Genomic DNA, 22,985 nt, shown 5'->3' on the forward strand with positions numbered 1-22,985 from the left:
TAAAAATAGCCAAATTACTCGCCCTTGTAGGTAGCCAGATGCTGCCAAGGAAGATTCTGGAGTATTCCGCCCTAAGTGAAACCAGCTGAAGACAGCGATGTGTAAGATTTATGTTGCCCAACATAAACCAGTTTGATTTGACACGGTTTCATTATCATCAATCATTATTACCACCGACATTAACTCCTCAAAAACAGATACAAACTGTTTCTTTAGATTACACCCTTTGAGACACCAGGACGTGCCCTGGATATATATGGTGCCACGTTTTGTTTCACACAGAACCACAGGTGGGAGGCTTCTAAATCTGAACATTTACATACAACCACATATTATGCAAGTGAAAATTCAGTCTGCTCGTGTATGAATGGCAGAAAAAACAGAGATGGCAAGCTCACATACTAACTTGTTTTTATTAATACAGAACTGCATGCTACAGAGACTGTACAGCATTAACATTTATTCATTACAAAAACATGGTTTTTGGGAACCATTTCAAATAAATGGAAAAGAAAACGGAAAATAAAAAAACGGAAAAAAAATCAAACGAAAATAAAAAGATAAGAGCATAAAATATAACAGGAACATCACAGCCGTTAAGGAAACATTCAAACTATTCATCATTAGCATCTTAATAAACCAGAGAAGAAATCGACGGGTTACAGTTGCGTCATGTCAACTACAATGGCACCGAATGAATGATTCTCTTGCGGGTTTTTTACAGCTTCTTGCAACATCAACATGCCTATTTTTTCTATCTACCTATATGTAGTTGTGTACTTAAAAGTGGCAGTTTGTGTTTTTTTGCATTATTTAATAGTTTTTTACGAACCTCCTAATATACATAATTTGGCCCTTGAGGGTTTATACAGTATGACGTCCGTCTTTTATTAAGTTTAAATTTTATTATTTGACAATCTGCTACCAAACACGTTTGTTATAGCAACATTTAAACTACATACATAGCAATCTATGTAACGTCACAGCAAATTATGGTTGAAAATGAACGAAAAGAAAAACAAACATTTGACAACGAAAGAACCTACAGCGTCAGAAGAGGTGGCGAGGAAATTATCACAAATTTTGGCACGGGAAATCTGTACACGATTCTACAGTCTGGCAAAGATGAGACTGTACAATAGAAAAGAAGGACTTCAGACTGTACTACTGAAGACATGGAACCCACTGTGCCCGTTTCAAGTTTCCTTTTCACCTATTGTAAAATGGCTTATAGATATGTTTCTAGAAATTAAGTTGTGCATACCTCTGTTCATATTTTTTTGAGTTTTTGCTTTTTTAAAGTTTTTTTTCTGAGAATCTACACTGTAATTTCGGTTTAGGTGGAATCCTGGTTTTCAGCAAAATAAAGAATAAAGAAATTCATGTCAAAACAATAAAACATTTTAACTTCAAAACCTCCTTGTAAAAATGGATCATTTATATATTTATATATATATATAAGTTGCTTACGTTAAGAAAAAGAATATTTATACAATGTATTAAGAAAACAAAAACGTTTCAAAAAGGGACAACATACAAGATACGACAAGCAATCTCTAAAGCAATAAATACTACTGGTCCTAGCGTTGTGACAGTTTGTACTGAATATGCCAAACCCAACCCCAAAACATCCCTCCAATTGAGTCCACCCACCCCGACCCCGGGTCGACCACCCTCCCATGGTAAACAACGACAAAAAAGATAAAACAGACAACGCAATGGAACAATGCATATTAACACAATATCCCCCCCTCCCCATATTTCTGTACATTTGAACAAGAACAAGTAACATCACAATTAAAGTTGTTCCTCAGTCGGAGAGGTGTCTCCACGGTCCTTGTGCCCTCTGAGTTTTGGACAGCTGTAAAATGATTGGTTCACAAGCTCGTATTTAATACAAATAATGAAGAAGAACCAACTCTTTGAGAAAAGGGCTCACTGATTCCTCACCTACTTTGTATATATGTCTATAACGATTATGTACTTTTGTGTCGTACAGCTGAAAACAAACAAACCAACAAAAAATTTCAATTCATAAAAAATTTGGCAGATTCACAAAGCTATACTCTACAACTTAGTGTATTTTATTATCAATATTTAATCATAATAATTTCATCGTTTTAGATAATGACAGGTCAAATATTGACCAATGAACTTCGATAAAACTAATTTTCAAAGCCATTTCACACAGAAAAACAGAATTAACACGAAACAGAAAAAAACGACTTAAGACACGACAGAAAGACGGAGAAAGTTGTTTAAAAAAACAAAACAAAACTAGTCTATCGACTTGGTTACGAGCGAAAGGGGTTGTGACGAAGAGCTGGGTAGCAAAGAGTGGGAATGCAACGCCGATGTGGGCCTAGAGGAGGCGGAGCCTGTGGGTCGAGACGACGACATGTCCGAGGGATCCAAAGAGCCGTTGTGTGCCGGCCCGGATGTTTTGCCCACCCCAGAGTTGTCCAACAGAGATAATGGTGGGGGCGGAGCCATGGAGAGGTGTTGGTGTTGAGAGTGCGAGATCAAGGGGGGTGGTTTCATAGTCAGTGATAGAGGTTGCATTTGTTCAGTTTGTGGCTTGGACTCTTTTGAGGGCAGGGGTGGAGAAATCATGGAGGGAGAGGATGGGGGAGACTCTAGTAAGCTTCCGTCCGAAGAGGGAGGACTGGCACAGCTGCCTTCACCTTGAATGTAGCGAATGCACTTCTTTTTTCTCCTAAAAAGGGTAAAAAGAGTCGTTTAGCCTCTGAGACACAACAGTTTGCGCAACAGAGCTCCAACATCCATTTAAATGCACAAATAAACTACTCCCGTTATGAAGTTTTCGGGTACCACTTTTAGAATGTGCTTAAAATGGATGCTAGAGCTTTATGAGAAAAACCATTGGACAGATAAGAATGTCACACATAATCATCACACATGCAGAGGACAGTACATTGGAAACGCGTGAAGGAAAAGAGGAAAATGAGATGACGGAAAGAACCGAAATGAGAGGAAGAAGGTGACAAGGTGGACGACCACTGGAGGAAGTCTATCTAACCCCTAAGGACGCATTCAAAGAGGTGAGGCCTACAAATCTCCCTTTGTTTATCTTCAGCGGAATAGCCGAACTCCGAACAAAGAACTCCACCCAGGTTTTTGCAAACCGCGAGGGGATCCATCCGGTTTAGACATCAGCTTGAATTACTACACTCCTCTTTCTGCTTCTTTTTCCTGTCTTTTTCTTTGCCTTCCTCGAGGGGAAGTTCAGATGGTGGGGTAAGAGGTTACAGAACAAGCGCTACTCTCAGCTTGCCCCTAAGACATGTGTGTGAATGCTCTGCACAGAGGTCGCGGTGCCATGTTTGCATTTCTGCTCGGGTCAGGACCCTCCCTCGTCTGCTACGCCTACGGCCAGCCATTCCAGCCAGCCACGACGGCAAAATCTCACCAGCGCCAAAGCCGGCGCGCCGTGAGGTAGGGGTAGAGAGAGGGAGAGACCGATAGGGTGAGAGAACAAGAGAGGAGGAGAGAGAGAGGAAAACCTCAGTGTACCTTACCCTACCTGACCTGATCGACCTCCCCACAAACTCCCCCCTTCCCAAAAACTCTCTCTATCCTGCCTAAAGGGCAAGTTCAGAAATGCAGCCGAAGCTCGAACAACAAAAATGCAGAGGATGTAATAAAAAGATTTTTTATCAAAGACAGGGGGAGCTATAGAGTTGTGGGACATAAACTTGGTTAATTAAGCAGTAACTTTGGTTACTACTAAAGGTTTCATTTTAAAACAAAATCCAGGTAAGGATTGTTTCTTAAGTTATACCCCTGCCTGGTCGTATGCCGTGTAGGCTTCAAACGAAAGTGCGGGTGAAGGAGAAGACATTGAGCGACACAGTCAAGGAAGCAGGTACAGACTATGATGAAAGAAAAATGACCAGATTCAAAAACGAAACAAGGGGCATTTTAAAGGGCTGGATTTACTTCTTATATTATTGAGTCCCTAAGATATTGTTGTCGGTTTTGCTAAATGCTTAAATGTAAGGTAAGCGTAACCCACTCTTTGTGCAACTTAAGAAATGCCGATGAATAGATGGCAAGGCCAGGAAATGTGTATACTTGATTTTTCTGATACTGGTGGTATAGCTACAAAATGATCTGCTTGCATTTAAAAGTGATTGAGGAATTCGTTCACTGTGCCAACTGGTGCTAACTGCCTGTCAAACAGCGGCAAATAAGCTAATATCCATTTTTTAACAGCCATATTGATTCTTAGTATCTTCCCGTGTTTCTTATCGATTCTTAGGTCTCGGAGGGAATTATCTTTCAGGAAACATAGCTGAGTGGAGTCTTTTAACCTCCCAGCTCTCTAAATCAAGGTGCAATTACCAGCATTTCTCTCACTTTGCACAGGCTGTTACTGTGAGTGAGAAGAGGTGCTGATGATTGGTAAAAATTTGGGCTACACACATCCAGTCAAAGACCAAATAAACACTAGTTGAATGGGAATAAAATGGGTTTGGCGAGTACAAATTTATGGGCTATTTTGATGATAATTTCATTTGTGAATATAAAAGCAAGGTGTCAACTGAGCACTCAAAACATTTTTAAGGGATAGCTCACCCAAAAATAAAAAATAAATGTCATAATTTACTCACTCTCATGTTGTAACAAACCTGTTTAAAATTCTTTGTTCTGATGAACACAAAGGAGATATTGTGAGAAACAAACTGATCACAGGCCCCATTGACTTCCATAGTGTGAATAAAGAATAATATGGTCAATGGTGCCAATGATCTGTTTAGTTACAAACTTTCCATCAAATTAACTTAATTTGTGTTCATTAGAACAAAGAAATGTATACAGGTTCGGCTAAATCTTTTCGGGTGAACTATCCCTTTAACAGTCTTATTGTTGGACGTAAGGTAAGGACACGTTCCTGCTCTTGAGCTCACTAAACTAAAAATGCAACAACTTTTGAGTTAAACAATGCCAATTATAAAAGAGAAAAAAAAATACATTTTTAAATTATTATCATTGCGTCAGAACAATACCATCATCACAATTGTTATTTTGTTTTTGTTGTCTGTTTTATTTTGTTGTTTAGGTGTATATATATATATATATATATATATATATATATATATATATTATATAATTGAAACACTTAAAAGTGCAATGTGTTACTTTTAGAAGGATCTTTTGACAGAAATGCAATATAATATACGTAACCATATTATTAGTGGTGTATACCAGTGGTTTTCAAACTGGGGGCCGCGAGATGATGCCAGGGAGGCCCCAGTTTTATGACATTTTATGAAATACATTAATTTATCATGAATTCTGTGTAATTAAACCTAAAAAAACAAGGCTACTAACCAAAAGCACTACTTTTTGTATAATTTTATGTTTTTTTTATTAAAATGTTGAGTTTTAGAACAGTTTTTTGTCAAAAATTTTCTTTGGGGGGCCGTGAAGGAATGCAACGTACACAAGGGGGGCCGCACGCTGAAAAAGGGAACCACTGGTGTATACAAACCTTACACAATGAACTGCATTGTTTTTATTACCTTAGAATGAGCCGTTTTTATCTACATACACCGTTGGTCCTTTTACATGAAAGTCGCCGGCACATTTCTACAGTAACCCTAAACGGACAACCTGCTCTACAGAGCGCATTTCGTCCCTACGCTGTCTCATGCTGGGTTCAGACCAGCCGCGTTAGAGGTATCAAGCGCGAGTGATTTCGATGTTAACTCAATGTGAAGATGCATTGACGCGTGTCTGGCGGTAGACACGATTCCGCCTCTTCGCACGTCTAGTTCGCACGAATGGCGCGAATTGAGCTTTGCCGCGGCAAACGCGCAAGTTGAAAAATTTGAACTTTGCCAGAAAAACTCGCCGCATTAAGCTTGCTCTAGAAGTGACGTGATTACAGAAAGCGAGCGGAGTCGCAGAAGCCCCTTTCGCGTGAATGTCTCAATGACTGGAATTTCACGTGCGAATGAAGCGAGTACACTATAAATGTTCAAGCGGCAAACTAGACGCGATTTTGACGTCTCAAACGCGGCTGGTGTGAACCCACGTTCAGACGACGACATGTTTGTCCTGTGGGAGCTACCGTAGCTTCTCACTGCATTTCGAAATTGAGGTTGTTTACAATTTGTGATCTCACCACTAGATTACACAACTAGAAGACTTTTCTCGATTCACCCGCCACTGGCTAATATGGCTTAACTTTGTACCCAGCACCCATTAACATGCTGGATTCACATAGACTTTAAGATGGGACTAGAATAAGGGTGCGACTTTCAGGAAATCAGGATTTCTACACTAGCAAAGATAATGAAAAAGGTAGGTAAATATAGTGGGGCAGATAGAAATGGAGCAAGTGTAAAGAGACAATATCAACAGAGAGCAGCACGACATCTGATGTCCATGATGAAGTAAGGTTGAAGACAAGCATGACACAGAAAAGGGTATTACTTAGCAGAAACAAATACCTACCATCAACATATTCCCAATTCAAAGACTGCTTGTATTAGAACAGAAAGACAAGAGGTTGGGACTGAATAAAGGGTTATAAGAGAGAAGTGGAGAAGGAAGGAAGGAGAAGGGGAAGAAAAAAGAGAGGGCGGATGAGACGACATTAACCCAACCTTGCCCTCGACAAATCAAGTGGCCACATTACACAATTCTTTCAGAAGGGAAGAAGCAGCAAAGTAAAAAGCAAGAAAAAGACTGTTCCTTGGGCAGAAAAACGTTAATAATTAAATATACTTACTAAGCGCTGTAATTTTAAACAAATACTCCATAAAATATTTCAATGCTTTATATTAAAGTGTATTTTTGAATTTGCAGTGCCTTTTTACATTTTCTGCCCCAGGATTTTTGCAACAAGATGCATTTCTCAGGTCATAAGGCGACAGATCAAATTTTGTAAACATATAAACTGAAAAAGTCTTCAAGGATTGGAGGAAAACAGTGCATGTCGAGAGAGAAAATACGATTTTTATATTCATCATCGTCATTTTTACGCTCTCCCCAAAACTGGGGCTGGGAATATACCTGCAGGGTTTGCACCATAAACCCAGCTGGTCAAGCCCGAACAAGGCACGACACTTCTTAGGGGTATTTGCATCTGTTATCCATAGAGGAACATAAAAACACAACAAAAAAGAAAAAAAGCACGTCATTGGACACAAACAGGCATGGAGCTAGAGCAAAGGATTCAGCCGTGGACATTGGTACCTTGCCTCTCCCAAAAACTTACCGTGACCAGCCCATCTCAACCCTCCAGGCCACACCCCTGCCCATATCGAGAGGGAGCATAACCCCGCCTCTTACTCGTTATCTCTGCCTCTTTCAATTATCCTCAATATATATTCTTGAATGAACGATTGCATTGACTGCACACTTGGGTATCATTTCTCCATGCACACTCACACTCACACAAAAAAAAATCTTAAATTGGTCTGGTAAAGAAAATCCCCAATCCCCTAGATTTGCAGATAAGCATTTGATTGGCAGAGGAAGGCGTGGTGTGGAGAGGTAGCAAGGTTGAGAGAGCCAAAGAAACAGGAAGAAGGTACCAATGAGAGGATTCCCCAGCTGTCATCTGCTCTAGCACACCTGCCGGCACACCAGATACACACCTGCATGGCCCACACCAGTTATTCTGCTGGTCGAGCCCGAAGCGTGCGCGACACTTCTTTGGGGCGCTCAGATCTGATGCGACGAAGAGAGGAAGAGGAAGCCAGCAAATTTAGAAAAGAGAGCGAAAAGAAAGATCAATTGAATCCAATGAAACTGAAGGGCTCTATAAAGTCTATTACTATCATTTGATTAAAAAACGTCAAAATAATGGCAATCGTTTGTGCAGTATGCCTTTACAATAACGACTGCCATATTTGTTAGTAAAACAAACATTTGAAATCAAAACCAAACAGATGAATAGAAAAGCACATAATGCATGCCTTTAATAACCGAGGCTTGTAATGATAAATGCTTGATTGTTAAAAGTAAAGCGAGATGAAGCAGATATGGGTACATTATCTGCTATTCTAGGCTACAGGAGGGGATAAGGACAGGTTGTTGAGGTAGCAGTATCTGGGAGGAGCTACAGCAAGGAGGCGGAGCATTCATTCAAGCCAGGCTCACATTCATCCACCTCTCAACAAGCATCCACCTTAGTCAGTATTCACATGAACGCGCACAGCAGGTGGGATGGGTGTTGAGGTGGGTGAAGGTGGGCCAGAAGCGAAGAAGACCAAGCTGTGAGCAGACAGTCTCATGCTGGGGGCGAGCAGGTACAGGGGCAGTAGATTAAGGAGGTTTACCCTGATACCAAAATAGTCTCTGGTTATTCTTAGCATGAAGTCTTTATTATAAATAGACTGCAGCTGCATGCTTGCTGTTGATATTTGTACACATCAGGGGATGACTTTTAAAACAGAAGCATCTTTTGATGAAACTGTAATGTATAATGAAAAATGGAGCAAAGGAAACTGAAAAGGAGCTGGAATATAAAGCGAAATGAAGCAATTTATTCTTGAATTGAATTACTTAAAGATGTAAAAAAGCAAGTAAACACGTTCATTATATAATTATGTATTTGATATACTGCACAAACACATAAATAAATACATAAAGAAGGGGAATAAAAGCAAGTTAGTAATTTAAGACTCAAAATGACATTAGCACCTGTAATCGGTGGAAGTGAAAGGCAAGGGTTTGGAAAATATTCTCTGTGTTCTGGAAAAAAAAGAACAAGATACAAAAGCCTTCATAAGGGTTTCCATAATGGAGAGAAACCGCCAAAACAATCTGCATTCGTCCTGGACAATATCTCACAATGTATAATCATAAAACAATCAAATCAATGTAACAAGCAAACCTCCTTAATTTTCAAATTACTACATTCAAACACATGAAAAGCATGCAGCAGGCACAGCCCAAAGTTACGGCCACTTTGGAGACAAATCAAGCACAGACGCACACTTCTTGCAGTGAGTCACAAGGGTGATTAACCCGCACTCACAAAACATACATATCACAGTCCTATAAATGCTGGAGGGGGGCTGGGTTGCTGGTGGGAGGGGGGGTCATGCATATTCAATGTTATTAATGCTCAACATGGGGCATGGGGAGGGCAGGGGGATAACAAGCAGTCTGTCGTGTAAATATTGCATTGGCTAGCATAGCTATATACAAAATGAGGCAGGCACAAAAAAAAGATGAGAAAAAAGACTGGACTTTCATCTTTGAGATGTCACATGTGTGACAGATGATGGGTCTGCTCTAATATGAGATATAATTGCAGCTCACTTACCAGTGCCCTCTCCCGCCTGCTTTTCCCTTTTTCTCTTCTTCTTTTTCCCCTGATGGTTATCCGCCAAAAAGAGAGAAACAGACAGGAACCTTAGTTATTATATTGCAGAAGAGGCCGATACATGAAAAAACCTCAACATTTTCACTGATTTATTTATTGGCGCTGGAGCCTGAAGGTTTCGATTGTCACAGCCGAACTTATTTTTCTCTTCGTCCTGTTTCGTTCCATCGGTTTATTTCTGCATTTTCTCTTCGCGGCTTTTGTTTCTTTTCATTGCAAAATGATTGGAAGCTCTCGAGGTTGCTTTGAGTGGGTTTGTTTACTTGAGGGGAAAAGCGAGTTGTCCTTCTCGAAAACGCTGCGTTCTTATAGCTACGGCATTCTCGATTGTGGTGAGTTCGAGGTTGAAACGTTAAGGGGTTTCCTTTCTGCGGTGCAGAACTGGATAAAAAACCTCTTCGCCCCCGTGTCTGCACCGGCGGTCAGGCTGCAAGGAGAGCTGACAGGCTGGGCGGCGGAGCGGTTTGTCAAAACCCTCTGCTCGGGCGAAACGGTAAACGGCACGCTCGTATCCCATTTCTGGCGGAGGAGAGAGATGTCCTCTTTCATCAAAGCTGCAAGACGTTTAGGCCCTGTGGTTATTTAATTACCCTGATCTGAGCTCGCCTTTCTCTTTTTAGGTGAACCGGTGGAATACTAATGAAAGAAGTGGAAGTTCCCAACAGATCTGACTACGCTGAAGCCGTTCAAAGAAGATCTAAGCTATGCAACCCTGCAGAAAATGGTTTTAGGAATTTGGGGGCACTGGTCAGCTGGTAAGGTTTCTGAGATCCATCAGAGCCACACATTTCATCCAGAGGTACATGTGTAACCCTTGGGGAAGGAATTAAAAAACGTTACTTATTGAAAACTTAAAAACTTACATAGTTATCTCGTGCCGACCAGCCGGGGTAGAGCTGCATGTGAAGCTGTCGTTCTTTCCTGGCAAGCTCGTAGTATTTGGCCTGTTCCTCTCGGGACAGAGCGTGCCACTGCGCACACAAACACAAGCATACACATGAAAACAGCGGCCATTACTGAAGAACAAGCCACTGATATTTTAGGCTCTAAGAGCGGTCAAACCGCCATGTTTAAGTTTCCCCTTCCCCTCGCTGTTTTACTACAGAACATTTTTGCAAAATTACAATTATACAAAAATAGAAAAGTGAATAAGCAGTGTTTGTCCACCGCTGACAACACTGCAATCTGTGGTTTCAGACGTTTAGACGGGCTACTGATGCTATGCATCATGCTGTGGCCTTGCAGTGTGTGTGTCTATACAGTGAGTGCCAAATCTTAAAATATGCATTTAAAGACATCTAATAATATCAAGAAGTGTAGTAATCATCTCATCTCATTACGAAAACCAACATGTCTATTAGAAGTTCTCACTAATATAGCATCAAAGGTTTGTGTGTATACACATTTATTTGTAAAGTCTACTTTTTAACACAAATAGTGAGACTTCTGAAAATCTCCTTACAGTTTTTAAAGGCCCATAAATCTGACAAATCATCATTTTTTGTTTCCACAAAAGTTACAACGAGAATTACTCACCCGTCGGCCCAGGATCTGATTTATAGCCGCGCTCTCTTTCAGTGTGCATTCTGCTACGACTTTAGCTCTCATCTCCTTCATATATAACATAAATGCATTTAGAGGTTTCTTTATGTGGGGCTGTTTCTTCTTCTCTTCCTCCTTTTTCGCATCTTGATGTTTCCTGCCAACAAGAAAAGGAAACCGATGTTAGCTAAACAGGTACACGTCTTGCTTTATCTGGTCACTAAGACATCCATCTTACATTCACAAATGGATTTTTAAGTAAAGCCAGACTTACGAGCTATTGAGGGATCCGATGTCACTGTGAGAGGACTCCTGCTTGACGTTGGGCGTGACGATGGCCGGGTGAGGGATCCCTGTGGTGTGCAAACTGTGGTGGGGTGGCACCATGTGTGGAGGAAACCTGGAGGACAGAAGACTGTGTAAATCGTCAGAGTGGACACGGTGAAATGATGGATGGAAACACACATATAAAAGCAGAACAATGAATTTGAGCTACAGACTTTTAAAGTACAGTATCATCACAGTGGCTATATGCATAAAGCAATAGCAAGCTAATACAAAACTGTCAAAAAGCTGTCAGTGGGACAGTAGTACCCTTTTGAAAGGTCCTTATAAGTACATTAAGGTATAGATATGTATACATTTATGCACCTCTGAGGTACTAATATGAACTCATTAGATGAATAGGAGGATGTTTTGAAAGGGCACCGCCCCATTGACAGCTAGGGGCCATATTTTGACAATTTTTCTGACAGTGAAGAACACAGAAAAAACTGTACATGACAAATCTAGGGAAAACATACAGGGGTTATCAAAGGCATTCCCAATTTTACTTGCATAATGTGACATTTACAAATAAAATATTCACTAGTAATCTTTTTTTTGTGTAGATGTGCATAGATGATTTGTACACTTAAACCAGAAATATTTAGTCAATTTAGTTCTATTTAGATTTTATGCTGTCTTTAAAGGGATTTTTCACCCAGAAATTCTGTCATAATTTTTTCACCCTCATGTTGATACAAACCTGTAAACATTTGTTTGTTCTGATGAACACGAATGAAGATATTTTGAGAAATATTGTAACCAAACCGATCATGAACCCCATTAACTCATTCGCCAATCGCCGCCAGCATTTTTTTTGTTTGTTTTTGTCAGCAATTTTCAACAAAATGCATTCCAGAAAAAAATGTCTTATAAAAATAAATAAACATACAAATATATCAAATGAAAGAACAGACCCTCTGCTTTCAAACAAACACAAACAAAACTAGAAAAAAGTTTTATCCTATCTATATATTTTTTCTCTGCTTATAAACTCTTACCTATGGGTATTTTTTTCTTTAATTTTTTTTAGCAAAACGCTGAAATAATAGCATTTTGTGAAGGAATTTTGTTAGGGATCAGATTCAGAACGATTATCAAAACATGCACAGAGTTCAAAATTAGAAAAAATGTATCTTCAGTTTTTTTTATAAATTGGATAATCTAGTGCATCTAGTGGATACACGCGGTATTACAGATTAACATAAAACCTCATCAGGAACACTTTTTTATGCAAATGTTTTGTCTTAGTTGACGAGATAACTCATCAATAATTGACATAAAAAATAATTGAGTAAAAAAATAATTGAGTAAAATAAGTATTTTCAGTTTTTTATTATAAATAGGGTAATCTAGTGCATCTAGTGGATACACGCGGTATTACAGATTAACATAAAACCTCATCAGGAACACTTTTTTATGCAAATGTTTTGTCTTAATTGACGAGATAACTCATCAATAATTGACGTAAAAAAATAATTGAGTAAAAAAAGTATCTTCAGTTTTTTTTATAAATTGGGTAATCTAGTGCATCTAGTGGATACACGCGGTATTACAGATTAACATAAAACCTCAACAGGAACACTTTTTTATGCAAATGTTTTGTCTTAATTGTTATAATGGCGGGGAAAGAGTTAACTTCTTTAGTAGAAAAAATACTATAGAAGTGAATGGATTCCTCAAAATATCTTCCTTCATGTTCATAAGAACAAAGAAACGTATACATGTCTGCAACAACATGAGGTTGAGTAAATGATGACAGAATTTACATTTTTAGGTGTACTACCCCTTTAATAACATTATTTCACATTTAAAATAGTATTTTTGAACGTGGTGGTCATTCTTTAACCATGAATTTTAGGGTGGTCATTTTCTTCTCTATTTTCCTTATTATTCTACCAAATACACTAAAACCCCCCACCCGACTGATAATCATCTGCCGGTTTAGTATCAAAATCGTATGAAAGCAATATAAATTCCTGAGAGTACAAATGAATAATTCTGTGCCTGTGTGTTGGTTGTACACAAATGTAAAAGAAAGACAGGAGAATGATGAAAAAAGAGAAAGGAATAATTCTTTTTTCAAACAGCTCATTATCCGCATGAGTGTGGCTATATGGCTCGGAGCCAGAATATAATGATGAGCGTAAACTCGCAAGGAACAACTAGTTTCTCTTGGAGGCTCTCTCTGGGGACTGTGTTTCCCCCCAATCTCTCTTCTCCACTATTCTCTCTTCCCTTCATCCCTGACACATTTGTGTTTGTGCCATGTCATCCGGGCCGCCCGCCTGCCTCTACTGTGGGGGGAACGGTGTTGAGGCTGCAGTGGCGTAATCATTATCCCCCACCTTTCTCTCCCTGTCTTTCTGTCCTTGCATACTTGTTAAAATTTCGCCCATTTTCTCCTTCTTACTGTCCCATCGGTGCCGCCCCACCCGTGCTGCTGTTGCCATGGCGAGGCCCAGATTATGGTTTAAACATGACGGCCGTCTCTTTGAAGCGCGGGGAATCATTGAGCTCATCAGCGCGCAGCGGAGCCCGCCACCAATTTAGCCCCGCTGAGGAACAGGCACACGAGAGAGAGATAGGTGTACCGAGAAGGGCCCCTGCAGGGTCCAATGTCTCAATCTTCCACGCCATCCTAGTGTCAGCGAGCGGCATTTAATTGGCAATCGGAGCGATGGTCTTGGAGCCTGTTTAATGTATAATGACCCCGCCGGTGTGCTCTGTGTCTTTCTCTTCCAGAAGAAAAGAAGGGATGGAGCGGAGGTAGGTTTGGAGAAACATATCAAAGGGCAGTCACGGGGCAAGGGGTCCTACACTTCCTCCCCCTGTCACCCGGGACGGGTGCTACACCTGTACGGCTCCAACCCCATTATCAAAATAATGTAGCTCATTTGTCGGACCCAAGTCTGCGCTGCACGTGCTCTGAGATGTATTTTTAAGAGGCTCAGGTGCTACCTCGGTGAAAAGTAGATCTTCTTTACATGAAGCCCTTTGTTGTAACTGCATAATAAATGTGGACAGATAGTGCCATCAGAACCGTAACTGTGCTGGGTTTGTGCTCGGCTGTGCTATAACTGTGTTTCCATTCTCCGATTTTGTGTCTTTTAGGGTTATAATGGTTAATTGTCTAATAAATCATGATGGTCATGACAATAAATTGCCTATTTAGGGCTTTGACAGCTATGGTGAATAATTGTCTGTTTTATTGCTTTGACATTTAATTCTCATAATTTTTTATTTTTTGTGCTTATTTAAATTAAATCTTCTAGCAGTAAATATTAATACACAAAACATACATTTAAAAGTAATTATTTAATAAATATATCTTTCAAAAACTGAAAATTGGCGTTACACTGTCAGTTAAGGAGCACCATCTGATACAGTCTCATTTATACACGTGCTGCAGCTCCCCCTTGTGTTTTTTAAAGATATGTGCAATCATTGCGGTGATCTGAAATCATTGCGATGAGGTCAAACAATCGCGATGAGTTGATTATTTAATCATTGTGACAGCCCTAGTGTCATCACTACATTATTCTACCCGCAAACCAAGTTAATTTAAATAGACAGTTTCATCGAGCGCACGTGTGGTGAGGCGATAAGCGTCTGGTCCGAACTTCACTTCCGGTTTCTGTTTGTTTAAAGGTCTGACTAGTTAACTCTTTAATATCTTGTCGAAAATGTTTTGGGTTCCTATGTAATCTACATCTTGTTTATTTTGCTTGTTATATAAATAAACTACTTTAAAAGGACTTTGTTGTTATTTATCCTTTGCAGAGTTTACCGGAAGTTACGTGATGACCACGAAAGCCGCATGCTTATGTTGTTACTGCTGAAACCGTCTATATAGTATTTTACCTATTTGTCTACACAAATGTAGGGGTCATCATCCACTGACTGTGCAAAATAGATCTTGGTATGACTTCCCTCCCCTTCCTCTTTTTACGGAAAAGGCATAAACACAATTAAGGAAACCTTTTCCTTGTCCTCATTATTTTTCACGAGAGGTCGGTGACAGCGGAGTGAACGGCCGGCGAGAGCCCACTGCTGGTTTTGACACAAACATGCTAAAGCACCTTCCCTCCGCAGAGACACAAGACCACCACTTATTAATCTATGCTAATTCAATTACGGATTATCAGAACGCATTAGCTCTTCCCCAGCACATCACCAATCCCCCTAGCCCCCATTCAGAAGATTCAATTAGCCTGCACTGGAAATAGGATGATCACAATATAAAGGCCTCATTAGAGCACAATCAGCTGTCACTTAAGTGAAAGTCCAGTGCCGGAGCGGGAGGGGCTGCAGACCTGCACAGGCGCCTGACAGCGGAGCAGGCAGAATGTGCTTATTTAAGGCCTTGGCAGCGGACAAATGACTTCTCTATGCACACACGGTAAAGGCTGTTGGTGTCAAATGTGTAAAGCTTTGGGTTCAAAGCCAGCTGTTGAGAGTTTAAAAAAGCCCTGTGGTCATACTGTATGCAGAGCAGCTGTGAATATACTCTGATCTTCATCGCGAAAAGTAAACATTATGTAAGAGAGCTGCCATGTTTGGCCAGTACATATAAAAATGTGATGGATACAGATGGAGCAGAACAAATTTGTGAATATTGTTCATAAAACAAATCTTGTACTAGCTACTGTAGCAATTTACATAAGAATGATACATTTACATGGACATACTTGGGCCATATTAAACAAATGGGAGCATCGCAAATGTGTGCAAAACAATGCATAAATCACATTCAACGCTAAAAAATATAAAAAAAAATTAAAAAATGTTTTGTTAAAAAATGCTTGGTTCTTATTTATGAAACATGAGCTCATCACTCTTAAAACAATTCCAGCGTAAATAAAATGTGATCAAAGTTTAGCAGAATGCTTCGACAACTAATTTAACTGCTTTACGTCCTGCTTATTTTTCATTAATGGAGTTCAAAGCATGATGAACACAAAAATGTTAAAGAGCATTTCTGTGAGTTTAATGCTGAAGCTTGATGAGTGTCTGCAAGGCTTTTTTCCCTAAATGTCCTTAAACCCACACCATGTTTCTTGAAGGGATAGTTTGGCCAAAAATGATATTATGATTTACCCATGATTTACTCTCCCCCGAGCTGTCCGAGATGCATATGTCCATCCTTTTTCAGAAGGACAAATTTTCAGTTATTTTAGAAAATGTTTTAGATCTTTCAGTTGTAAAGATCTAAAATCAAATGTAAAGTTACGGGGTCCACGTCCCTCAACTCCAAAAAAATGTTCATCCCATCATTCAAAAAAGAAATCCAAACGGCTCCACGATGATAATCAAATGCCCTCTGATGGCAATCAAAGCCGCCCTGTTGTAGAAATATCCAAATTTAAAACTCTATAAACGAACACAACCAGCTTCCGGTAACGCCGCCATCCCAGACTCCTCCGCATTCAGGAGAGAGTATCAGAGTAGTGTACACACTTTTCGTGACAAATTTGGAGGGCGGGGGAACAGAGCAGCAGCACAGAACCCTCCGTAAACTGCGTACGCTCTCATCTTGAATGCGGACGCGGCCAAGATGGCGCCGCCACCGAAAGCCAGCCATTTTCGTTTATAAAGTTTTAAATTTGGATATTTCTACAATAACACCGCAAGGATTAGCCTCAGAAGGCCTTTGAAGGATGAATGCACATTTTTTGGACCTGAAGGACGTGGATCCCGCCACTCCACATCTGATTAACCGAAAGATCCAAAACATTTTCCAAAATAACCGAAAATGTGCTCGTCCGAAAAATAATGGACATATGCATCTTGGACTGCTTGGGAGTGAGTAAATTCTGGGTTTAATATCATTTTTGGTGGAACCATCCCTCTAAGGTCCTCAAACCAAATCTGTCTGGCTCACATTTATCCATCAATGTCGTCTGTTTGTAGCTCACCAGGCCTCCAGAGCTGCGTTTCCAATCACTGTGCAATTAAACAAGAGTTTGTCCCTGTCTGGAGATGCAGGCTGGGATTAAGCTGTTCTCCATTTCTCAAAACTATAAACCAGACGTTGTCTGGCTAGCCTCACCACCACCATCATCATCACCACTTACATTATCATTGAGATTATGAGACTAACATGGCTTGGGAAGGTGGAGGGGCCAAGTGAATACAGAAGAAGATGACCACCCAATTTTAAAGCTACTATTGCTTCTCTCTTTTACTTTTAAATATGATGTAAAATCATCAAAGTGCAAATAGATTTGTCATGTACAGCAAACACCTCCCATTTCTCACATAACAGATGATAAATGGTCACATGGGAGCAATCGCAGTGGCTGTTAAAGCAAACATGCCCACATATCCCCCAATCCCCCTAACACACACAGCCATTAAAGTGCTCCCCTGGGTATGTTTGTGACACTTGAATCGGACCCAAATGGCCACACAAATCTCTCGCTCAAAGTCCAACGACAGTCTCCTGAATCCGTTCCACTTAAGAAAGATTTATTTCCTTCTCTATGTGCTATGGTGGCAAAACCATGGCTAAGACATTCCCAGTCTCAGTTATCCTTCAGCATTCAGCTGTGGTAAATGTTCCTCAGGGGCCTCATTATAAAATGATAACAATAATTAATATTTGAATACACAGCGGATCGCAGGGGACTGTCTTTTTGAACAGTGAGGCGAGAGCCGTCTTTCCTTAAGGGAAAAGTTTGACACGCCATTGCATTCTCGGCGAGTTTGCCATCCCAGGGCTCAACTCACCTTGACATGGACGCATTGACAGTGAGGGCAGTCGGGTAGGGGTGTCTGAAACCTCCCGTTGTGATTGGGTAAACTGGTTGACCTTGCCTAGGAAAAGAAGAAAGGAGAAGAGGTAAAGGAAAAGGACGAAAAAGCGTTCTCTACGCAGGCGGCTTTATTCTCATTTGATCAGAACAAAAATCTAGGGGATTGCAGAGCGCGGATCAAAGCCAAGCAAACTCTGAACAATTTGAATGCCACAAATCTGATAGGAATGGCTAATTAAATTTCATAACCCCGTGCTTGGTGTCGATGGAGACCCTGAGCTGAAACTAGGTGTTTTGTTGTGCTAATTAAAGACGAAGCACCGGCCCCTTTAATGGAGCCATCACGCTAATTGAGGTCTACACATCCAAAGACAAACAATAATGAATGTAAATTTATACCAAAATAAAGTGCGGGAAATCAAAGGGCTGCGGCTGTGCTTGGGGCCGCTCTCTTGGTATTTAGATCGCGGTGAGAAAACATTAAATTAACAGAGCTTAATTTGTAGCCTTTTGTCATATTAACAAGCGTTGACAAGAGTTACCAAGGGAGAGCCCCCGTGTGGAATTGTGGGTAAAATACTGGCAATCACAGTTCATTACTCTAATTGGACAATACAGAGACATGCAAAATAGCATTTGCCACAAAGAGGCAATTTAGAGTTTAGGGAATGAAGAAAGCCATGGGTGCATTGCTGTGGGCCCCAGCGGTGCATTTTCTGAATGTATAAAAATGTAAAGAGGTTAAGAGTTGTGCTTTGCTGTGTCCGAGACTTAAAATGCATCTGAGATACGTAAAGGCCCACAGCAAGATATACACTAGTGGACAGAGACCTGGTGAATGTAAAATTCATGAAGACACATTGTGACATTTGTGACCCTGGACCACAAAATATGTGTACATTTTGAAATTGAGATTTATACATAATCCAAAAGTAAAAAAATAAGATTTCCATTGATGTATGGTTTCAACAATATTTGGCCGAGATACAACGATTTAAAAATCTGGAATCTGAGGATGAAAAAAATTGAGAAAATCGCATTTAAGGTTTAAAGTCCAAATTAAGTATTTAGCAATGCATATTACTAATAAAAATGTTTGAATAGGGATACATAAAACCCAAAATTGAATAAAAAATTTCCAAAGTGTGGGGAGCAAAGAGAGCAAATTTCTATGCAAATGTATGGCCAATTTTTGATAATTTTGACCCATGCAATGTATTTTTCGCTTTTTTTCTACAAATATACCTGTGCGACTGATTTTGTGGTCCAATGTCACATTTAAAAAATGCACAATGAACAGATTTTTTAATGTTAAAATTGGAAACAGTTGGATCCACAGGTATAACCGTGGGTTCACACCTGTCGCATTTGAGGCATCAAATTCGTGTCTACCGCGTCTAGTTTACAGCTTGAACATTTTGAGTTTACTCGCTTCATTCGCGTGTGAAAGCCGCACGTGAAATTGTAGTAATTAAGACATTTATGCGGAAATTCGCTTCATGGGAGGGGCTTCTGCGACTCCACTCGCTTCCTGTAATCACGTCACTACTAAAGCAAGCTCCTGATTGGTTAACTCGGTGCGTTTTTCCGCCAAAGTTCAAATTTTTCAATTCACCTGTTTGCCGCGGCAACTCTCAATTCGCGTCATTTGTGCAAACCAGACGCGCGAATGAGGCGGAATCGTGTCTACCGCCCTAAACGCCTCATTCGCGACGCGAGACTTCCAAACGCATGTCAACGCGTCTTTACATTTACTTAACATTGAAATCACTCGCGCTTGACGCCTCTACCGTGGCTGGTCTGAACGCAGCATAAGACAACTTTGAAGCGCACACAAGACAAGATAACATGAATCATTATATTGTCCACGAACTTGTGGAGTCTGAGCCAGTTCGAACAGAGGGGCATACACTCTTAAATAAAGGGTCTAAGTGATTAATTGGCTGGATGGTTCCATTGGGAACCTTTAATACCCGAAGAACCTTTTAATTTCCCAAAAAGCTCTTGGTAGTGGAAAAATGTTATTCAGATTATTATAAGGTAAAAATAGTTCTTTTAGGGTGTTTTCACACATAATTTGTTTGAGCCCTCCAAACGCTCTCAGCTATATGTGAACAAACCAAGTGATCTCAGACCCCCCTAAAAGGACCCAAAAGCGAACCAAACTCAGACCACTTCTGGAGGTGGTCTGAGTACGGCTCGCTTCTGGGTTCGATTTCTTTTTGATATGTGAAATCAATGAGGTCCCGGTCCGTTTCGCGTGTGGTTTTGACATTGTATCAAAATAAACTGCTGCACAGAAAGCTGGGGTCTGAGTTCTTATGAAGTTGCGATGTGAACAAGAAAGGGTCTGAGATCACTTCAGTTCTGAAGAGGACCAAAAAAAGAACTGGGTCCTCTTTTGAGTCCACTACATTGTGAACACCAAATGGACTGAGGTCACATTCGGCTAGTCCCTTTTCTGGTTCACTTTAAGTGAACTGGGTTTGGTTCTTTTAAAATGAACTATATGTGAAAACACCCTTAAAAACCTTTGACTGAATGGTTCTTTGGAAAACGGAAATTGGAGTGTTTCAAATGCTTAAAAAACTAAACCTAAAAAAATGTAATTCTTCTTTTAATCTATCAATTTAATGTTTAAAATTGTAATTTTTTCCAACAATATAATTTCTAATTCAAAAAAGATAATACATTTCATTTCTAAGACTTCTGGACCTCACTTAATATCCAAAAATATCTTTATATAACATCACAACAATCATCCAAAGCACATAATGATGCAACTCACAAAGACAACAGAGAAGAAATAAAATTGGTCTGCTTACTGTGGTACTAACCATCCTAACGGATGGGGTATCTGGCCTACAGTGCCAGGTGACAGAGGGTAATAGGGAGATATATCTGAAGGATGTGGGGGCCTTGGAATTCCTGCAAGAAAGAAGGAAAAGAGAGATAGAGGTGAGAATTGTTTTTGCTCTTGTCCTGACACCGAAATTCCCAGATGGAGTTTAAGTGTTAAATTTATCCTTTGTGAGATACACATTTGAACAAAGTCAACATCATAGGCTGAGAGGGAGGATGTTGAGCTCACATGCACGGTTCTGAACCACACGTTCTGATCAAAGCTTGTGGAGGCAGCCGCGATGTTGTATTGCACACGGGGGAGAGCGGAAAATACAGAGCCCTGTCACATTAGTCAATCGAATAACAATGGGCGATAATTGAGGTTCACAAGTCAACAACACCAATGCCATGGCATGTGTTGAAAGAGGCAAAGACATTAACTGAAGCTGAAGTACAGACACAGTCACAATGATTTTGCAGTTCAACAGCCAATTATCTTTGTTATCAACATTGCACAAGCAAGTCAAAGGTCTACAAAATGTAAGAATAGGAGTTGTTTTGGTCCTAAATAATCAGCTATGAAAAGTGACAGCACATTTGTGTCCTGTTTGGCCCTGCCCATCATGAAACCTTATTGGTCCAAACCTCCAGCTGTACATTAAGCAGCACAAAATTCATAAATACAAATGTAGCTAACCACTTACGAAAAGGTATAACTCATTGATTGCACTTTCTCCTCATCTGGTTTATTTAGCCATTTTGTCAATTTCACATAATACTGTAAAATCTTCGTAAAATACACTCTAATGTTAAATGTCTTAAAGAAAGTGTAAATGAAGAGTTTGGTTCCAAAACGCGATAAACACTTTTTTTATTTTTTAAATGAGTTACTGCCAAAATCAGTATTATATTAGGTCAGTTTTTAACTGTAAATTCTTAATTTTACGCAAAATACAATATCCACCGTGTCATCTTTTCTCCCTTTTTTCCCAAAACGCGACAAACCCCACTCCTCATTTTCTACAGAACGCAATAAATCCGCTCCACAAATTACAGCGCACCATTCACGCAATGTAAACAAACAATGGTGGCGCGTTAAGTATAAAGAATCCTAGTTTTCCTCATCTTGTACTTCGTGATCAACAAACAAACAAAAACAAAATAATACTTTAATGGCATTGCTAAACCTGTGGTGGTTTTCTGTGACGAGAAAGAAACGTAAGCCATCAACATCTAATAATTTACGTGAGAAGCACTCGGGAGACAGAAAATGCCGGTTGCTTGTTTCCCTGATAGCATCAAGCTCTCTCGTGCTAACACATTAACCCAAGAGGATCTTATAAAAACTTTTATTCTACGCGAAGCCAACAAAAATGGAGCAGGACCAAAACATTTTACAGCTGATCGCGGTCAAAAAAGTTCAGAGACAACGTTTTAAGGATGACAGCAGCACTGACAGTGTTCTTAATATGACAAAGTGAGTGTTTTGGTTAATGCCATTAATGTTTATTTTTTTAATCAGTGTATACCACTAGTCAACTAAATAAATATAACATGGCAAAGATGAAGGCACGTTTATATATTGATTCAACAGATTTATAGCATTTTGAGAAAAAACTTGTCATGGATTTAATGCATTTTGTGGAAACAATAAGGGTGTCAACAATAATCGATTCGGCGATGCATCGCAATGCGCGCATGCACGATTCAGCATCGATGCAGCAAAGTGCCATAATCGATTATGTCACTGTTTATTTTCTGGCCTCGATTTGATAATAAAGTTGTGAAGTTTCAATTGTTTCCGGGGGCATAACAACAACAATCAAAATGGCTGAGGCGGAGAGAGATTACCACGATTGACGGGTAAATAAAAACGCACCCTTTTCAATGGAAAGCTGGCATATGGGCACATTTCGGATTTTACAAAGTTAATGGGAAACTAGACAAGACTTAATCTGTGTGTAAAATTCTCATCTCAGGTATATAATTGTCATTGTCTTAAAGCTGCTAAGCTTCCGTATTTGTTGAGAATTGCACTTGATTTTACGTCTTAAAAAAAGTTCAGTAATAAGTGGTTACTGTGTGTTGGCATGAATAATTTTATTGCTGGGTGCCCGTTACAATTGTGTGAGTGACTGCTTGTATTGTCT

The 22,985-nt window shown here is 39.9% G+C and overlaps 1 protein-coding gene across 41 annotated transcripts in view; it reads right to left on the reverse strand.

Annotated features, from left to right (window-relative positions):
• Positions 1–394: 394 nt before the first annotated feature.
• Positions 395–22,985, reverse strand: part of tcf7l2 (transcription factor 7 like 2) — an 88,462-nt gene continuing 65,871 nt past the window's right edge. For 4 of the 41 annotated variants that reach the window (XM_055175386.2, XM_055175390.2, XM_055175373.2 and 1 more), the window contains 9 exons: positions 20,817–20,919; positions 17,966–18,052; positions 11,184–11,324; positions 10,904–11,066; positions 10,230–10,338; positions 9,308–9,370; positions 8,680–8,730; positions 7,632–7,704; positions 395–2,716 (listed from right to left, as the gene is read on the reverse strand). In XM_055175386.2, the coding sequence (XP_055031361.1) occupies positions 2,278–2,716; positions 7,632–7,704; positions 8,680–8,730; positions 9,308–9,370; positions 10,230–10,338; positions 10,904–11,066; positions 11,184–11,324; positions 17,966–18,052; positions 20,817–20,919 (1,229 nt within the window). In that variant the 3' untranslated portion in view covers positions 395–2,277. Of the gene's footprint in view, positions 2,717–6,482; positions 6,545–7,043; positions 7,118–7,627; positions 7,705–8,679; positions 8,731–9,307; positions 9,371–10,229; positions 10,339–10,903; positions 11,067–11,183; positions 11,325–17,965; positions 18,053–20,816; positions 20,920–22,985 lie in introns of those variants that run through there. The other 37 variants (XM_055175391.2, XM_055175378.2, XM_055175385.2 and 34 more) reach the window with 30 other exon arrangements.

The sequence above is a fragment of the Misgurnus anguillicaudatus genome, chromosome 4 (assembly GCF_027580225.2).
Source record: "Misgurnus anguillicaudatus chromosome 4, ASM2758022v2, whole genome shotgun sequence".
In the NCBI taxonomy this organism is placed as follows: Eukaryota; Metazoa; Chordata; class Actinopteri; order Cypriniformes; family Cobitidae; genus Misgurnus; species Misgurnus anguillicaudatus.